The 17,789-nt window shown below is 53.7% G+C and overlaps 7 protein-coding genes across 7 annotated transcripts in view; 4 read left to right on the plus strand and 3 right to left on the minus strand.

Moving 5' to 3' along the window:
* The window catches only part of GLOTRDRAFT_131902 (uncharacterized protein), a gene marked incomplete at both ends in the record, with an annotated part of 1,019 nt that extends 509 nt beyond the window's left edge, over positions 1–510 (plus strand). Inside the window, one exon of the mRNA XM_007870753.1 lies at positions 124–510. Within this exon, the coding sequence (XP_007868944.1) occupies positions 124–510 (387 nt within the window). The remainder of the gene's footprint in view (positions 1–123) is intronic.
* Positions 511–1,764: 1,254 nt separating this feature from the next.
* Positions 1,765–2,456, minus strand: GLOTRDRAFT_117428 (uncharacterized protein; the record flags this gene model as incomplete). Its single annotated transcript, XM_007870754.1, has 6 exons — positions 2,369–2,456; positions 2,303–2,313; positions 2,129–2,253; positions 1,945–2,073; positions 1,881–1,888; positions 1,765–1,830 (listed from the first exon to the last, which is right to left on the minus strand). Coding segments are annotated over exons 1-6 (411 nt in total), but the record flags the coding sequence as incomplete, so codon positions are not given.
* A 2,790-nt stretch (positions 2,457–5,246) lies between these two features.
* GLOTRDRAFT_131904 (uncharacterized protein) lies at positions 5,247–6,420 on the minus strand (the record flags this gene model as incomplete). The annotated part of the gene is made up of 8 exons (XM_007870755.1): positions 5,247–5,280; positions 5,349–5,489; positions 5,538–5,662; positions 5,721–5,731; positions 5,797–6,002; positions 6,060–6,155; positions 6,217–6,286; positions 6,351–6,420. 8 exons carry the CDS (start codon positions 6,418–6,420, stop codon positions 5,247–5,249), a joined length of 753 nt encoding a protein of 250 aa, XP_007868946.1.
* Positions 6,421–7,026: 606 nt separating this feature from the next.
* GLOTRDRAFT_95538 (NAD P-binding protein) lies at positions 7,027–8,023 on the plus strand (the record flags this gene model as incomplete). The annotated part of the gene is made up of 2 exons (XM_007870756.1): positions 7,027–7,492; positions 7,542–8,023. The coding sequence occupies 2 exons, from the start codon at positions 7,027–7,029 to the stop codon at positions 8,021–8,023; spliced, it is 948 nt and encodes a 315-aa protein (XP_007868947.1).
* Positions 8,024–9,596: 1,573 nt separating this feature from the next.
* GLOTRDRAFT_131906 (uncharacterized protein) lies at positions 9,597–10,067 on the plus strand (the record flags this gene model as incomplete). Its single annotated transcript, XM_007870757.1, has 1 exon — positions 9,597–10,067. The coding sequence occupies one exon, from the start codon at positions 9,597–9,599 to the stop codon at positions 10,065–10,067; it is 471 nt and encodes a 156-aa protein (XP_007868948.1).
* A 3,015-nt stretch (positions 10,068–13,082) lies between these two features.
* On the minus strand, positions 13,083–15,433 carry GLOTRDRAFT_107491 (uncharacterized protein; the record flags this gene model as incomplete). Its single annotated transcript, XM_007870758.1, has 12 exons — positions 13,083–13,109; positions 13,152–13,318; positions 13,378–13,522; positions 13,576–13,780; positions 13,835–13,941; positions 13,998–14,088; positions 14,140–14,320; positions 14,374–14,427; positions 14,480–14,597; positions 14,658–15,039; positions 15,088–15,240; positions 15,297–15,433. 12 exons carry the CDS (start codon positions 15,431–15,433, stop codon positions 13,083–13,085), a joined length of 1,767 nt encoding a protein of 588 aa, XP_007868949.1.
* A 730-nt stretch (positions 15,434–16,163) lies between these two features.
* GLOTRDRAFT_79797 (uncharacterized protein) lies at positions 16,164–17,621 on the plus strand (the record flags this gene model as incomplete). The annotated part of the gene is made up of 2 exons (XM_007870759.1): positions 16,164–16,923; positions 16,975–17,621. The coding sequence occupies 2 exons, from the start codon at positions 16,164–16,166 to the stop codon at positions 17,478–17,480; spliced, it is 1,266 nt and encodes a 421-aa protein (XP_007868950.1). The 3' UTR covers positions 17,481–17,621.
* Between the last annotated feature and the right edge of the window lie 168 nt (positions 17,622–17,789).

Genomic DNA, 17,789 nt, shown 5'->3' on the forward strand with positions numbered 1-17,789 from the left:
CGTTGTGGCCCTGCCGGATTGTGAATGAAACAGAAATGCTTCGCGTTATTCGGGCAACAAGGTCTGGCCGTAGAGCCTCGCTCCTCAGCAAAGATATTCGCAAACTGGAAATGAGGCCGACAGCGCTTGTTCACCACAGCCCTCGCTGCTGTTGCGCTCCGGTCCTTTGACTTCAACATCAACACGAACCAGAAGGATTTCGGCATCCCCGGCAGGGACGGGGACTTTGGCTTCGGGTCGAGCTGCCTCAGCCACAGCCACTGGCAGGGCGGCGGCTCTTACTGCTGCCAGGTTGCGTACTTGAATACGAACGGCAACGTCGGCACGGTTACGATGACGGCCAACACCAAGTCGACAGGCGCCGACGCGCTCGGTGGCAAGACGGACGGGGCCACTCTGAAGAGCCTGGCTACCGACATCCTGAACACCTGCTGGTCCGGCAATGGTGATCACTCGGGTCGGTGGGCGGGAGCTGGATTCCAGGTTGGGTTGAGCGGAGGCACTTGCTAGATAGGTTTTACGATTCCGAGTGCTGACTCAAACGAGACGTCCAGGACGGTAACGAGGTCTATTTTGTATCTTCTTCATTGGCACAGGTCAATGTATTTTATTTGGATCATGGTCATCCACTTGCTCGGAGGCATGTTAGTTGCGGGCGTATGTTAATGAACTTGTATCTTGAGGCTCTCGAGGATGGTGAACTTGACGATCTTCCGGTAGGTTTATTTCGAGACAGGATATCTGCCGCCAATACACAAACTGATTGAGACTGCCGACGGTGGGGTGATTGCCACCCTAGCTGCTCTCAGCGATGGCGCCTAAACCAGACGACCTCAAGATAAACTAAAAACCCACACAGCGACACGCGACGCATTCGCGATAATACATTGCATGATGGTACAAGTACATATGTGCAGAGTATATACATTCGTAGTAGCGACTGGAGGTTGTGATTACCGCATATCCCAATCATCTAGTTCGATATCGTGCAAGTCACAGGGGCCCTGCTCGGGTGCAATGCTTCTCCTCCTAACACGACTACTTCCTTCTTGTGCGTCCTCTTCATGTGCGTCCTCCCCACCCCACCATGTCCTCCACCTGCTGACAGGGGTGCTGGACGCCGGCACCTCGTCGATGCCTCCCTGACAGACGTGCGAGTTATCGCGCATCAGCTCTGGTCTGCCATTGCCATAGCCGACGAATGGAGTATGGTATCCCGTATCCTGGGAGCACCATCTCTCCGTCCGGGAACTCTGAACGTCGCTAAGCGAGAATTCGGGAGACGTCGTTCGACTCTCCTCTGGCACTTCGGGCATGATCTTGGGCCACGGGAGGTACTCGGACACTGGACTAGCCTGGGCGGTGTCGCTCATCGAGGCCTCTGAGCCGCTCCCGCGAGCGCCGACTTTAGTGCTTTGACTCCAGGTCTCGGACACAGGGTACATCGCGGATGATGTGGAGTCGACCCTGGCGAGACCCGAGTCTACTGCCATGTCCGCCATCTCCTCAAGCTGGTTTGCTTGCATCCGGTCTCTGACGAGTCTTCTGATACTCAATAAAAGATGTGCACCCTAAAAGACAAAGTCGCAGTTAGTCGACGGCTGATGCACCAGAACGATACGCCGCGGACGATAAAAAGGGAAAGCAATGGTATAGGAAGAGTCATACGCACAGAATATGAGATGACGGAGCCCAGCCAGCGTCTGTGGACACGCAATGAGTCCGTGATATAGAAGAGACGCGTTCGCGTGAGAAGAACATACACCAGAGCGCCGCCGGTCAATCTCAATCCGGGAATGTGCCAGGAGATCGTATAGAACAGAAGCGCAACTACACTGAAGATTAATATATGACCCGCCATGACCTAGCGGAGGACGAACCAAACATCCTAGGCAATATCCGTTAATGCCTCAACAAATTAACCTAATGGAAGACACCACTTACAAGGCGAAATACACGGTACCGTCCTTGAAGAACTTCACATGAAGGGGCGTTTTTCTACCGTACGCGTTTCTCAGGCACTTATAGGCCATCAACGCGAACAGGATGAACTCGAATATCAGAGTTGGAACCCTAAATATCATAGATGCGAAAATGGTACTCGCGGTAGACAAACGATGACACCTACCAGCATTGCATGAAAAACGTTGTATCGGCGGACATGACACACCCTCGAATCGGTGAACCCGCAGGAAAGGGTATGAGACCAGGGATAGCGACAACGAACCCCATTGCTGCGACGACACCAAAAGTCTACCACAGCGTTAGACTGTGTTGTGAAAAAGCTGGACTGTGTACGTACAATCGCCTCCCCTGGGACGGTGAGGAGTCGGTGAACTGAGACCGGACAGGGTGTATCGGGACTTACCGAAGAGGAGCAACATTAGAATCATGAGGACGATGCGGTTGCCGCCGTAGAGCGCTTGCACTCGGAGGATCATAGAGATCTCCACCGCGCACACCAAAGTCACAAACGAACTAGCGGTGAGATGAACACTCGACCACAGAGTAAGAAAGATGGGGATACTCACGCGGATTCAAAAATGAGCCAGGATAAACAGCTAATATCAGGCGAGCCAACATGAACAGTGGACGAACGTAGAACAAGTTGGTGCACGTACTACATCGGCACGGCACCAGTAGCGAAGAAGATTTGCATGAAGAGGCCGAAATAGCGAGCTATGAAGTACAGGAGCTTGGGTACGGACGTGCGGGATCTGGACAACCAAACGAAAGACATTCGTGAAAGTGAGCTATGATATACGGCAGATTAAGGGTCAAGCTAAGACGTACTTCCAAATGAGCTCGATTTCATCGTTCAATGATATGAAATAATCGTATAAAAGCCAGGCAGTGGCAGCAACTTCAAGGAATCGATTCCGTTGGTTTCAACAAGCGCAAGAGGGTCTACAGACAAACGAGGCTCACCAGCGTTGAATTTTGTTATCCACGCGTTGTCGAGAACTTTGATAAAGGCCTGAGGAGGTAGTGCCATGCTTGACATGGCTGCTGCGCGGAGCAGACTGGGCTAGAGCACTGATGCGACAGACAATTTGCTGGAGGTAAGGAGATTGAGGACACTGCCTGTCTCTCCTACCCCATATCCTCACCGGTGCCCCGACACGGACACGCGCGGAAGGAGGATAGCGGCAGACAGCAGAGGGAGAGTCACGCCCCTGCAATACACTCGCGGCAGCACATCCACGTCGCGGCAAGGGTGGCTGCACGGCTCGGTCCCGCCTGCAGTTTAATTAAGACGGCAGCGATCGGTGCGCTCGGACGGTACACCCGGGTCATCGACAGCGCGGCCAGTCTGAGACATACAGTAGCGCAGAGTCTCTTGTTCGAAACCACACGCGATGACAGGATTGTATCTATTCAAGCGGCCGAAAATAGTGGTTTGCTAATGACATTCGAAGATAAGGCGTCCAGACTGCTCGTCAGATGGACGCAATTGACTCACCAGAAGTACTAATTTTAATGGTGAAATTTTGGGAGAAAAGGGGATGATTCACAAGACCCTAGCGGTATTTCGACCGTTCGCCTTACGCGAAAGGCCTGCTTTCGTTTACTTGAGCGCAGGAGGGTTGCCGCCAGGCCCATCGGGGCCCCGCACATGTGCATGGGCGTGAGGTTGGCACAAGCATAGGAGGATGTTCCAGTTGAACCTGCGATCGTCGATCGGGATCTGGCCGGTACCTCTCGAAGCTGCACAGCCACTTCTTCGAAGAACTCCTTCCACAAAGGTTCGCACGCCACAATGTGGCCTCGACCGCCACACATGCATAGGACCCCTGATAATAGGTATCAAGGCTTTGTGGAAACGCGGACAAATCAAGCCAAATTAGACCTCACCGGGCCTTATTTTTCGCGGACAGAAAGGCCCAAAAACGGGTGCACGTCTGATTTTTTTCGCGGACATATATACCATGCGCTATCGATGCCTTATGCTTGTGCGGACATCTATAGTCTCGTGGTCCAGGGGTTACCGCTTGACCCATGTATGATTGGTTGATTCCTGGATACTAGGTTCGATTCTCCTCCAGGCATGTGTTTTCAACTTTTTCTCTATACGACGGATGTGGCCATTGTGGGTCCCTATCCCATCTCATAGTAGACTAAGTCTATCCAGCATTTATTAAGTTATTGTATTTCACATACTAGAAACATGACTGTTTCTATTTAACGAGTTCCATCTCGAATCGGAGATGGCGGAGTTGGCTCCCGCAGTGGAAGAACTGGCAAAATTCCGCCGCAAACGCAAGGCGGCGAGCGGTGTGGACATGATTTCTGACGGTGAATAGAGTGGTGCTATAGATATACATTACTAGAAGAGCAAAATTGATACATTTTAATGCCTTATCCTACAGCGCGGACAAAGGTCTTGTAAGCAGAGCCCTGATCAGAATCGCGGACATTTTCGGCCAAAATCCGCTCAGGCCACATTTTTCGCGGACAAAACGGCACCAAATCCGGGAATTTGGCGCGAACAAAAAGGTCGGATTCTCAGGATTTAAAGTAAAGCCTTGATACCTATTATCAGGGGTCCTACATGCATACGGTCAATTTAGAAGGATTCCGGCGACTCAATGAACACCGTAGTTGACATATAATGCCGATACTGAAGTCGAAAGCTCGTTTGTTTCCAAAATTATTCAATTCGAGTCAGGCGGAAAACGATCTACTTGCTCTATAAGATCCTCCGATAGACGCACATTTGCTCCATCCACAGTAGAGCTGGATTTTCTCTCCAACTGCGGGGCCCCTGCAATTCCCTCCTCGCTAGTATCGGATTTGGACGGTCTTCTTCGCCTTGCGCACACGCCAGACTCCGCGTCTGCCGAACCAAAATATGCAAGCCCTGCGTCGACAGCCACGTCTGCTGCGGATGCTCTGCGATGCGCGACGACTTTGCGGAGGCCGAGCAGGAGGTGGGAACCCTGAGTGCGTGAATTGTGCGGTATAGCGGAATATGATAGAATAGCGGAGTGTGATAGAATCGTGGAGGTCACGCAGAAGTAAGTGGGAGTACGAAGTGAATGGAGGAGGATGTACGCACTGAGTATGAAACTGCGGATCCCATCCATCTAGCGTGAACAGTAAGTCAATGAGAAACGTACGGGCATCAATCGGTAGAGACTTGCATCAAAGCGGCACTAGCAAGCCTCGTCCTCGAGATATGCCACGACACGGTATAGAACAACAGGGCCACTAGTAGCACCACTATCCTTCAGGATATGTACTCGTTAAGACCACCAGGTGGCATGCTTACCGAATGTCCTGAGGAGCGAAATAGCTTGTCAGCATCCGTCATACAAATGGACGGGAGAGGTGCATGCAACACGCACAGTGCATAATAGACGATCCCATCCCTGAAGAACTTGACATGCGTCGGGGTGTGGAACCCAGACCGGAACCGCGGTCCGGAGGCGAGGCACTTGTACGCCGTCAGAGAGAACAAGAGGGACTCGCAGATCAGGGTCGGTAACCTTCTGCTCGTTAGTAACCAAAAATGACACGGCGAGGTGCATACGTACCAGCATAGCTCGAAGATCTTCGGGATTTTTGTCATGATGCACCCTTTGATGGGCCACTGCTCCGGGAAGGGACGGAGGGAGGGCGTCGCGGCCCTGTATCCGATGACAGTAATGATGCTGAAACACTGGCAAGACATAAAGTGTGGATAAACGTGAAGTGCGAGCTGGAGGGAAGGGACGTACGAGTATTTCAACTAGAAGTGAAATCGCGTGGGTGAGCGTGGTCGACAAAGGCGAGACAAAACGGTAGGCGACACACCAGCCAGAACTGAGAGTAAGAGGACGAGGACGGTGCGGCTGCCGCCGTACAACGCCTGGATGCGCAGGATCATGGATATCTCGACGGCTGTAACGGTCAGCGCGAAGGTACTGTAGAGATCGGCATCGCTTTCAGCATTGCTGCGTCCAAACAATAAGATAGAAAGAAGATCGCACATCGCTTCAAACACCAACCACTCTTTACAGCTGATACCCGACAGTCGTTAGTGAAAGGCAGATATAAAATGAAGATGTGGCGCGTACTACAAGGGCTGCGCACCGGCAGCGAGGAAGACTTGCATGAACATGCCGAAGTACCGAGAGAAAAAATAGAGGTATTTGGGTAAGGAATTCCGTGACCTGAAGCAAGTCATAGATCGTTATGTGAAGGTCCAAGAAAAAATATCAGACGAGTTCTTACTTCCATATAAGTTCGACCTCGTCTTCGATAGAGATAAAGAAATCCCATACTAGCCATGTTGCCGCAGCAACTAAATAAAAGGTGAGAATACATAAAACGTCACAGGACAACGCATACGGAGAGCTTGGACTTACTGGCGTTATACTTCGTTATGACGGAGTTACCCAGAAGAAGGACCAATAAGCCCGGAGGTATACCAGGCATTTACTAGACGGTCCCTAGAATGGGTAGTAGAAGTTTGGATGAAGTGCAGTTAAATCAAAGGCGAGCGGGATAATGGGGAACGAGATGAGAGCCGGGCGGGGAACGTGAGGACATCAACTTGTGCGACAAGGGGCGGCATCAGGAATGTGTGCCAAGGTACCCCGAGTGGTGACGATCATAGGCCCGTGCAGGAATGGCCTAGGGATGATAGCATAGAGTATGATTTCATGCGAGCCTGCTACTTGCTTCCGCGCGGATGCGTGATCGACACATCCGGTGGACCCACCGTGGCGTTGGGCGGTTACATTCCCGCCCCTGCTGTTTCTCTGTCCGACGCAGCACTGATGAAGCTGAGTTCATGCACGATGTAATTCATTAGAGGTGGCGGACGAGGGCGAGTGTGGCAGACCAGACCCTGACGCCACAACCCACACTCAGGCTAGATGAGCACAGCCACCGACTGTGTGCCACAATCGTGGGACATTTGCTGATAAGATTAGATCCACCTCGCTGTAGAATGGATAACGCGGCTCAATCCTCGTCATCGATGTCTCCATTCTTCACCCCCGTCCTCACCAATCCATCCATCGCTCACCTCCATCCAGGATGATCGTCGTCACCGGCGCAACCGGCGGGCTCGGCTCCCAAGTCCTCAAGTACCTCCTCACGCTCGTCCCCCCCTCCGAAATCACCGTCTCGCTGCACAACCCGGCGGGCCTCCCGGAGCACCTCCAGGCCAGCGGCATCCACGTCCGCCGGGGCGACTACGGCGCGCCGGAGACCCTCGACGCCGCGTTTGCCGGCGCGGACAAGGTGCTCATCGTCTCGTACCCGTCCATCGCGCACGAGCTACGCGTGCGCAACCACGTCAACGCGATCGATGCGGCGAAGCGGGCGGGGGTGAGGCATGTGTATTATACGAGCCTGGCGTTTGGGTATGGGACGAAGCCAGAGAGCTGTGCGGCTGTAATGCAGGCCCATTTGGACACGGAGGCGTACTTGAAGAAGAGCGGGTTGAAGTATACGATCATTAGGGAAGGGATATACAACGAAAGTTACCCGCTCTACTTTGGTACGATGTTCAGTTGCGCATGACACTTCTTCCACTGAAGTTGGTTAAGGTTTCTTCGACCCGTCGAAAGACAACGAAGTGTTCGTCCCAGGAGACGGCCCCATAGCCTGGGCATGCCGTGAAGACCTGGGCGAAGCAACCGCTCGACTGCTCGCACTCCCTCCCTCCGACTCCCGTTTCGACAACCAAACCATCCTCTTCTCCGGCCCGCAGGCCAACCTACTCACCCTCGCGCAGTTGTCCACGCTCATCTCGAACATCCTCGGACGGGAGATTAAGCTCAACATAGTCTCCATCGATGAATACGTCCAGAAGCACCTCGACCCCAGCGGGCAGAACGTCAGGGGCACCGAAGACTTCTTGAGGAAATGGGCGACGACGTTCGAGGCCATGAAGAGGGGCGAGACGGCGATCGTCGATCCGCTGCTGGGCGAGATTGTTGGGAGGCCGTTGAAGACCATGGAGCAGAGTCTGAGGGAGCAGCTGAGTGCTCATGGGGAGGGCGTGGCAATAGAGCAGTACGCGAAGTAGGGGGAAGGAGGTAGGCGGCTGGGCTTGCCCCCCCCCCTCCCCATATTATCTGTTGCTAAAATCGTCGATCGCGTAGACGCGTTGCACTGAACAGCGCACGCGAGAAGATGCAAATTCAATGTATCAATATGATTCTCAGTAAGGTGATCAAGCTAGCTGGTTATTCTTACTTGCACGTTTAGCATGAAGACGCAAAGAGCTCCAGGTACGCCTTCCAAACGAATGCTACTTTACCGGTACTAGTATTTGGGCCGAACTGGCTACGAATGGATCAGGATTGGGTCACTTTTGTATCGTCTAGCCGAGTCGTCCTTGTACCTCGTAACTTGGATCAGACCTGAAGATTACTAGACTCACAGGTTAATCCCTCACCAATCTGAAACGTTGCGCTCGGGCTCGACGGGGAGATGATCGATCCAAATGCTCTGCCAGTGATCAGCTTCTTCAATGTTCCTGCTCGACTGCGGTGCGCGCTCTACCGGAGAAATCTACTGATAAGGGCGCGAGCGCGTGATGGGTGATGTTGGCGTTCTGTCAGCTGGTACGGTGTCTTTCTTCTTTCTCCTTCATTCAGAGAAACATATTCATGTCACAACGCGCCCTAAGGGTGTATGCATGGACTAGCAGCGAATCCTCTTGTTGTCTTGTGGGATGGCCTGGTGCCACAGGCATTCCCGATAAGGTAAGACATACTATAAATGTACATTGTGCCTGTCACATAAGTCAAGAGTCACGCTCTCTATTCAAGCTGTGACTCACCTTCAACGCGCTCCATTCCAGTCCATAGATATAGCCCCCTTGCATGTCCATAACTTCGCTGGGATTTTTTTTTTCTACGTGGGTACGTTACCAGACCCCAGCGATAGATGTACATTCTCGCGCCCACCGCCCGAGCAATATCTGTGCACATCGATAACATATGCATCATAATCTTCATCGCCCTCACCGGAATAATCAATGCCGAAATGTGTTTGGAATCGCCATCTAGGTTCACCATGTTACAGTTTTACAAGGACTTGTTTGGCTTGGAAGTTGATCTTTCTGTACCAAGGCTTACGGCGGCCACGACCGGGACCAGTCACTGGCGCCGGCATCTTCTTCAATGTTACTCTATCCAGGACCTGGATGTTACTGAACTTTGCAGGAAACATTAAAAGCACAAGGGAGGCAAATACTCCCCTACGCGCCGAAGATAGCTTAAATGTGGTTAAGACAGACGGAGTTAACAAGCGCTGAACACATCAACGGAGATATCTCCTGACGATGCGCTCGTACGGTTACCCAGTTGTCCTTGCGGTTCTTGCCTGAGAAAAGGTGTTTGCGTTCCATGGGTACGCTACCTTGGCTGTATCGATGTCCACTCCCAGGGCGTCCGGACCACTATAAAAGCCCTGCTGTTTCTTGCTGTTAATCCCAGGACCGGTTCCTCCACACGACTCATCGACTTCTTTGCACTTTCTACGACTACTCATCTAATTACCGCTCACTCTTTACTACACCTTGTGAGTCACAAGCTTTACTCCCGCTTGAGCAGACAACTGATACAGCATTGCAGCCACTCATAATAATCACAATGCGTTCCACGATTATCGCCCTCACCGTCTCCGCCCTCGCTTCCCTCGTCGCAGCGGCCCCCGCTCCCGGGGACGGCCGCGTCTTCTGCGACCAGGGCGACAAGGGTATCCCCCAAGCATTCGCGCAAGACATCATCAACCAGCTCAACACGAACCTCCAGGACTTCGGCGTCCCCGGCCGCGACACAGACTTCGGCTTCGGCTCGAGCTGCCTCAGCCACAGCCAGGGTGGCGGCTCCGCCTGCTGCCAGGTCGCGTTCCTCAACGAAGACGGCACGCAGGGCACAGTCACGATGACCGCCAACACCCGCTCGACGGGCGTCGACGCCCTCGGCGGGCAGACGGATGGCGCTACGCTGAAGAGCATTGCTGAGGATATTCTCAGTACGTGCTGGTCTGGCAACGGTGACCACTCCGGTCGGTGGGCGGGAGACGGGTTCCAGGTTGGCTTGAGCGGAGGCACTTGCTAGATAGTTCCTATCAAGCAACCGCTGGAGGAGTGCAAGGGGGGAGCGGGGATGATTATTTATATCTATTTTCTGAACAGCTATAGGGCGGAGTACTTAAGTCACGTATCTGTTCAGCAGAATTTCATGGGTCGATGACATGTAACCATCCGCCGGTCCTCGGGCCCTGCCCAGACATGACTAATGTGGCCATAGAAGACGTGCCTGTGCAGTAAGTGCAACCACAGAAACAATTCTGGTGTAGGTGGTCAGGTTTTCTAATCCTGCCAAACCAGCAGCACATCGCCGGTGCCACAACAGTTAGTACAAGAGCTCTATATATATGGCAAAAGATACCTGTCTGGAAGGTAGTCCCGGCATTACCCGCACGCCTCCGGCCCACGGTCATGGACGCCCTGATACAGTATACTAGTACTGGTTCAGACCTACTAGTAAGGGGTCAAATCTCTCAGAATCGGTCCAGAAGAAACGCGGGGGTTGGAAGCCACGAATCGAACACGGAATGACCTGCAAGTACGTGAATATTCTGCGGTCGCTCGCAGCACCGCATGGCCAGTGCAGTCTAAGCAAGCGTATACGTGCATGTATATCGCATTGGCATATATTTGATACAGCATGGTGTCTAAGCATATACGAGAGCATGCGACAGCCACTACAAATACAAAAGCACGAACGATGACAATCCATCCTAGAGCTAGCAACCTCGTGGAAGATACGGGGATTAAGTTGAAAACTAAAGATACACGCGAAACCCGTACCAATCCCTTGCCGATTTGTGAATCACACCATCGATGCGACATTACTTCTTGCCTTTCTTGCCCTTTCCGCCGCCGCCGCCGCCACCTTTGCCCTTCTTTCCCTTCTTCCCTGCACCACCGCCAGTATTACCGGTGTCCTTCTCCTTTTCTTCTTCTTCGCCTCCCTCTCCAGTTGCAGCAGTCTCTGTCGTAGCAGATGTTGACCTCGACAGATCTGGAGCGGAGGGTACCTCGAGCCCACTGGTTTCAGCAGGAGCTTCGCCGTCCGCAGGAGCAGCGTCTCCTTCAGGTTTCGGCTGCTCTTCTGAAGCGGAAGGTTCAGCAGGCTTCGCATCCTCGGAGGGAGCAAGCACGTCCGTGGACCCGCCTGCGTTCGCTTCTTCTACCGGTTTGTTCTCTTCAGGGTTCGCACTACCACCTTCTGGCGGAAGGACTGTGTCCGACGGTTTCGGCGTCGCGGTAATTGTAGATTCTTCTGCCTTGTTAGACGAACTCCAACCGCCCAGGCCCCAACCAGATGTCCCGGTTCCCCATCCACCGCCCGTACCACCCCCGGGTGCGGCGGCGGCGGCGGCGGCACCACTGCCCCACCCACCAGTAGCAGCACCAGTCCCAGAGCTACCCCAGCTACCAAGTCCGGTTCCCCACCCTCTAGCGTCGCCGCCTTTTGCCTTATTGCCCCAGCCTCCTCCCCAGCCACCGAGAAGGCCGCCGGAAGTCTCTTCCTCTTTCTTCTCGGTACTTGACCCAAGGACGGCATCGAGCAGCCCGGAACTCCCAGTTGCGGTGTCTAGCAAGGACGAGAACTCATTGTCAAGTGCGTCCTTCTTGGCCTCGCTATCAAGCGGCACAGATTCAGTCAGACCCAGTTCGACGTTGCTCTCAGCTGCTACAACTTCGGCACTTGTGGGAGCAGCTGCCGCAGGCTCTGGCGCACTGACGCTTGTCTCGAGAGCACCAGGTGGAGCAGGGTCAGATGCGTTCTCATCCCTAGTCGGCGTGACCTCCGCAGCCGGCTTAGGCGAAGATGTCGCTGTCGCGGATGCTTGCACCTCTTGGGCTCTCGGACTGGCCGTAGATTTCGGAGTGGAAGCCTTCTTCCACGGGGACGCCGAACCCCCTTGACCAGGTGATGAAGCCGCTGATGCCGCTAAATCTCCGCCCTCATTGGCGGGAGTCCGGTGAGCCGACGCTGGCGGCTTGGGAGACTTTCCTGACGCTGGGCTGAAGTCCTTCTTATCGTTCGTCGGAGTCCGCTGTGCCGACGCCGGGGGCTTCGGTGACTTCCCGACGTTAGGGCTCAGATGCGTGTTGTCAGCGCTGGGAGTACGTTGCACCGAGGCTGGCGGCTTAGACGACCTGATGCTTGGTGTCCTGGCGGCCGAAGCGGTAGCAGGAGGCTCGTACGACGCCTCTGCGATGGGTGGCATTTCTTCGACCTTCGGCGGCTCAGTAGGCACATCACTGAAGGTTACGATAGGTCCCTGATCTTTGGGAGTATGAGGAGCGGAGGCAAATAACGTGGAATGCGGCTCGTTAGAGGGGAAACCACCAGGGAGAGATGCAAAGAATGCGGTACGGGCAGCTGATCCTGGGGGCAAAACAGGACTCTCCGTCTTCTCTGCTGATTGCGAGATCGTCCGTGACAGGTTGGTGTTGATAGCAGCCTCGGCAGGCCTCGGCGAAGCTTTGGGCGGCGACTCTGCGATAACAGGTGAAGAAGTGACTGCTCCCCATACAGCTGACAGCGTAGCACTGAGACCACCACTTGCCGAGGTCGACTGACTGGAGCGACGAGATGATCTTGGAGTCTCTTTGGCCTTGCCTTTGTCCATGGATCGTGCTGCTTCACTGCCTACGCTATCGACCTTCTGGACAGGCCTGGCGCTTTCGACCTCAAACTGGCCAAGGTTTGACGGGGCACGTGAGACTGACGGTTGACGTTCATGGCTAGTGTGGCGGGATAATGTGCCCCGGGACGGAGTGCTGCGGGGCACCCCTAAGTACGCCCCGTTAGCGCTCGCAGCTTCAGGAGGCGTAGTTCTGCTGCTCCTGGTCCCGGAGGCGACGGATTCCCTCGACGCTGAAGGTGAGGCCGAAGCAGACGGTGCCCGGGACAGCACAGTAGCAACATCATCTTCCATATTGTCCGAGCCATCCTCATCTGCACGGTGACCGCTCTCATTGTAGATAATGGATGCTGGTCCGCTGTTGAACAGGGAACGTTAAGCTCCAAAATCGTCTAGAAGCATGATACTTACTATCTTGTCTTGCCCTGGATCAGGCCCTGCGTGAGTTTATGTTATTCGGGAAGAAGACAAGGACGCACGTTATCGACCCATTTGATTCTGGCTTTAAACTCGGTCAAGCCGAAATGAATCTCGATGCTGAACACGATGGTCCAGTACGTCTTGCCGTTCTTCCCTTGCTTGGGTTGCGCACTTCCAGCCAAGGGCGAGAGGTCTGCTCGGACAATACACAACGTGGAGAATACATCTATAGACCTGCATTAGCACGATGTCCCTCGGTAGTGCTTCTGTCAGAGGAACACGTACCTGAATCGCGCAGGATCCACTTAGGAACAACATCACCGCCTCGGTAACACCAGATCTCAACCTCAAAGACAGAGAGCGTCGAGAGACTCGTGAGTTCTGTGCAGTACTTTCTGCTGAAGACTGTTGATTCTTTGACACGCACGCTCTAGAGATTAGAGTAAGTCACAGTTATCTCCAATTGATCAAAATGAGGCATACCCGTGCTAAAATGCAGTCGAACGCATCAAGAAGCAATTTGGGGCCGGATGGAAGTTCACACATCCTGTGCTGGCGGGCGACGTGATCCGGGTCGTGAGGATCGAATTCCCGGAGGTACTCAACACCGTACATGAACTTGGACATGCGAGCAGAGACGTGGTGGTCACAGTAGAATCCAATGGCACCGTCAGCAACCGCCTTCGATCTATCAACACAGTTTGTTCAGTGTGTCGAGAACACTACTATGGCATATACTCACGTTTGGCTGTCGGGTCGGCTGACAGTCACGTTCAGAGGCGCCAATCGTTCTACCAATTGACCGAAGAGCCACGGGCTTGCCGCAAAACCGCCCACGAGCCAAACAGACTGGCAGAGAGAGGTGAATCATTACCTAGCCGCATTTAACACCTGAATGCACGGACCTTGACTACTCCGGTAGAAGCCTGCATTTGGGACTTGATGGCCTGCACAGCCGCCTCTATCGACGGTTCAAATAGCCGAGCTACCTCCTCCCTTCGTACGGGCGATTAGATACTGCAAATCCATCAAGGACGGTAAACTCACCCGCTCAGCTTCAGCTGACCTCCTCGTATGCCGACTGATAAGTCCTTGTCGAGAGGAGAGCCAAACGGAATGAATTGAGTATCTTTCTTGTCTCTGAACAGTCTCTTGGTTGTCTCGTCGAAACGGCGAGTGATATGGTCCAAAGAGTCTGGGGTGCCATATTTCGAGTTCTTCAGTTTCTCTAAGCAGAAAGTTAATATACTTTCGCCTGAGGAAGGCGTGTTCGGAAATTACCTTCGAGGAAGGCTCTCGCTCGTCGACTAACAAATACGGAGCCCGCGAAGATACCTATCGACTGATATAAGTGATCTCCTCTGCGGCTGCGTCGGTACTAACTTACAGTCTGGTGGGGCTATCTCCTCGATCACCAGCGGAGATGTACCACGTATCGCATATGAACTGATGTCCAGTGTCCCACCTCCTGCATCCGCTACTATGAAACCATGTCCTGATGGATCCTATATTGCATGACGTCAACTACCTCTCCCTTCGAGCTGCCACACAGGGAAATCACGCACCGACAGGACATCGGCAGCCAATCCGTTCAGGACGCATGCGTGCAAACTAGCTTCACCCTCCGTCACGAACCGTATGCGCGCCTTTCCTTCGTCCGTATCTGGAATCAATCCGCCGTATATGGCTGCGCGCCGCATCTTCGTCTGCTGAGCGCCTTCCCAGCCATTCGGATGACTGAGGACGAACTGAATGTCGTGCTTGACGTTTCGCCAGAGCGCAGGGCCGTTTGCATGGGTGTCCTCGATAAAGCTCCGCGTACAGCGGAACAAATAACCCAGGAAGTCACCGAAGACCTCAACGGGTGTTTTCTTGTTGGGTAGAGGACTTAGCCGCATGCCGTTCATCTGCAGCTTCATGGTCTTCGGACGTAATCGTAACTTGAACCTGCGCGATTTAAGTTATCATAGACGTGCAATGTCTGTTCATTCTTACAGTTCGGCTTTCGTCCACCCTTCATCCTCTGCCTGCGCTTCGACAGATGCACCTTCTGCCTCGGCTCCGGCAGCCATCATCTTGCCCTCTCTATCATAGTATATGATCGAGGGGATCTTGGAATTGCCGGCCACATGTTCTTGACCGGGGAATCTGCATATATGTCGCGTTGGACCAGCCTGCCTCATGCAATATGTGATAAACCATACCTCGTTACCCCATGTATCTTGGGAACCTCGCCTGGCTCGAGGATCGCATATGACACGCCGCTGAATGTTGTTCCCACATCGAGTGCTATGGCTAAGGAACGGCTAGTGCCTCTGTAGGGTTTTCTGGTGTCTGACATCGCTTTGGTGTGGTACCGCTGGCCACACTAGGGTTGGTGCTAGAGACGTATGCGGAGAAGAGGAAAGGTGATAAAGAGGCGAGAAGGTGATATATATGCGTATCGCTGGTGTATTCGGTCGATGCAAAATGATAGACACGAGGCTGCCATTTCTTTCAATCCTCATCTGGCCAGGCCATTGTTCGGGAAGGCTGTCTTCGCGGAGAAGCAAATGCCTTCCCAAGCATATCCATAGAAAGCGACATCAGATGCAGCAGGCAGGGGGACGCAGGACGGCATACAGGCACGCGTTTGCAGCGAGGACGCCGCGTGCAGATCCACCGGACCTTGTTTAGGGAGTCTCTGTGCATTACAGGCCTCTGCCGCACTACACGACGAGGGCAGAAATAAAAATCAAGATCCGTCATTATGTACCGTCTAGGTTATCGCTACAAATCTGCCGACTATGTTCCCAGCAGACGCCAATCCCGGTCCTGGAGACCCTTTCCTGCCTTCCGTCGAATATTGGCAATTTCGTAACCCCTCCTTGCATCGGCAAAATCGCACCGTCGGGCAAGCTGAGGCCTTTACTAGACGACAGAGGTCTGTTCGCGGGAGGAGCGAACAGCCCACCGCTGATCCCGTCAACAAACTGACTCGTGAGTGCGCATCCCTCCGTCTCAAATTGGCGACCGAGCGCCGGCATTATTGCGCGTCTCAAACCCCGATCAGCGACCGGAACGTCGTGGGCATGGCTTATGAGCTCGACCTGGCCAAAGATGAGGTGGGACGGCTGCGGGTGCAGGTCGTGACACTGGAGGAGCGCTGCGGGAGACTCGAAAAGACGCTGCAGGAGATGAGGGAGATGGTGAGGGCGAGAGATAAAGAACTTGACAGGCTGAAGAAGGAGCGGGACAGGCTGCTCATCGATCGGACTCAATCGCCCGCCATCGCCCACAATTTGAAACATGGACGAGCTGGCAAGACGCACAACGACAAGCAGGGATCAAAACACTCGATAGACGAGGATAGAGCCAGCCTGCGATACTCCAGGCAAATACAAGACGTTCATGGGCTGGATCTGCTGTCCATGTCGCCTACCAGTCTGGCGTTCGAAGAACAACGCGCCCGGCTGCAAAGCGCAGAGACGTTCATGACGAAGACTGATGCCTGGTCGGGCGCTCAGGTCATCCAGGCCGTGCAGGATCTCAATTCTGAGGTGCTGCAATACGCTGCATCCGCTGCAGAGCTGTGTCTAGCCGACTATTCTGCTAAGCCGCCGCCTGCCAAGTGCAGAGAGGCTACCATCGCCACTGCCTCCCGTCTAGGAGAAGGGCTGGCGCGCGTCCTGTCCACTCGGAATCATTCACAAGACCCCATCCTCGTGCAGTTCGCACTGCAAGCTGCCGTTATAGTCTGCACAGCACGCTGTTTCTCTTCCTTTTGCGTCGGACTGCCATTAAAGCCCGATGCCTTTTTTGCTCAAATATATCTGCAGATACGATCCTGCGGTGAGTTACACTCTGGCTATGCGTACACCTCACTAAGTTATACGTTCTCAGAACCTCAGCCTGTGTCTTCACGATGGCGCGCTCTGACTCACAGATACATCCACGTTCTGCACCCTCGCCTGGAAGAACAAGCGGTAGAAGAGCTTGTGGACGTAATATTCCAGTTGTGTGCAGACATCATGACTGCCGGCAAATGTTCCGTGTCTGTGTCCTCAAAGGAGGCACTGAAAAACCGCTTCGCCCCGCAGATCCGCAGAATCGTGCAGGCGGCGTGCAAGTTGGCACGGGTCACTAAAGAGGAGATCATGTCGACCAACTTCGAGTTCCTCACGGTCGACCCTGGGAGGCCGTACGACGCCGAGGACATGATCGACTCGTTCGCGGAGTACGGCGCGCCTACGCGAGGCAGAGTACTGTGTACGACAGAGCTTGGGGTGAGATGCACTACCGTCCGGAGGGCTAACGAGGGTGGCAAGGCCGTTGAGGCGAGGAAGATGCTGCTGAAACCCAGAGCCATATTTGACTCGGTAATACAGGTGCTAGGTACGGAAGGGTGATCGGTCGCGGCTCGATGCATTACATACCTTTCTTATGGATCCAGAGACAGTGATAGTATGGCAGGTCTGTACGATATTTGGTCTGTTTGTATGAAGAATAATTTAATGTAACTATTGACGAGGCAGATAAGCCGTCGTGCGCGACAGTACAACGGTGGCTTGCTTGGAAGACATCATCATGACTCGAGCTTGACGCGTTCCAACTGCGTTCTCGCTGCCTCGGTCTTCGTATTTCCTATCTGAGCGGAGTATTGGAGGTATATTTGGGTTTTGGAAATGCACGGAAGATCTCAGGCAGACTGGGCCGGC

The sequence above is a fragment of the Gloeophyllum trabeum genome (assembly GCF_000344685.1).
Source record: "Gloeophyllum trabeum ATCC 11539 unplaced genomic scaffold GLOTRscaffold_00012, whole genome shotgun sequence".
Taxonomy (NCBI): domain Eukaryota; kingdom Fungi; phylum Basidiomycota; class Agaricomycetes; order Gloeophyllales; family Gloeophyllaceae; genus Gloeophyllum; species Gloeophyllum trabeum.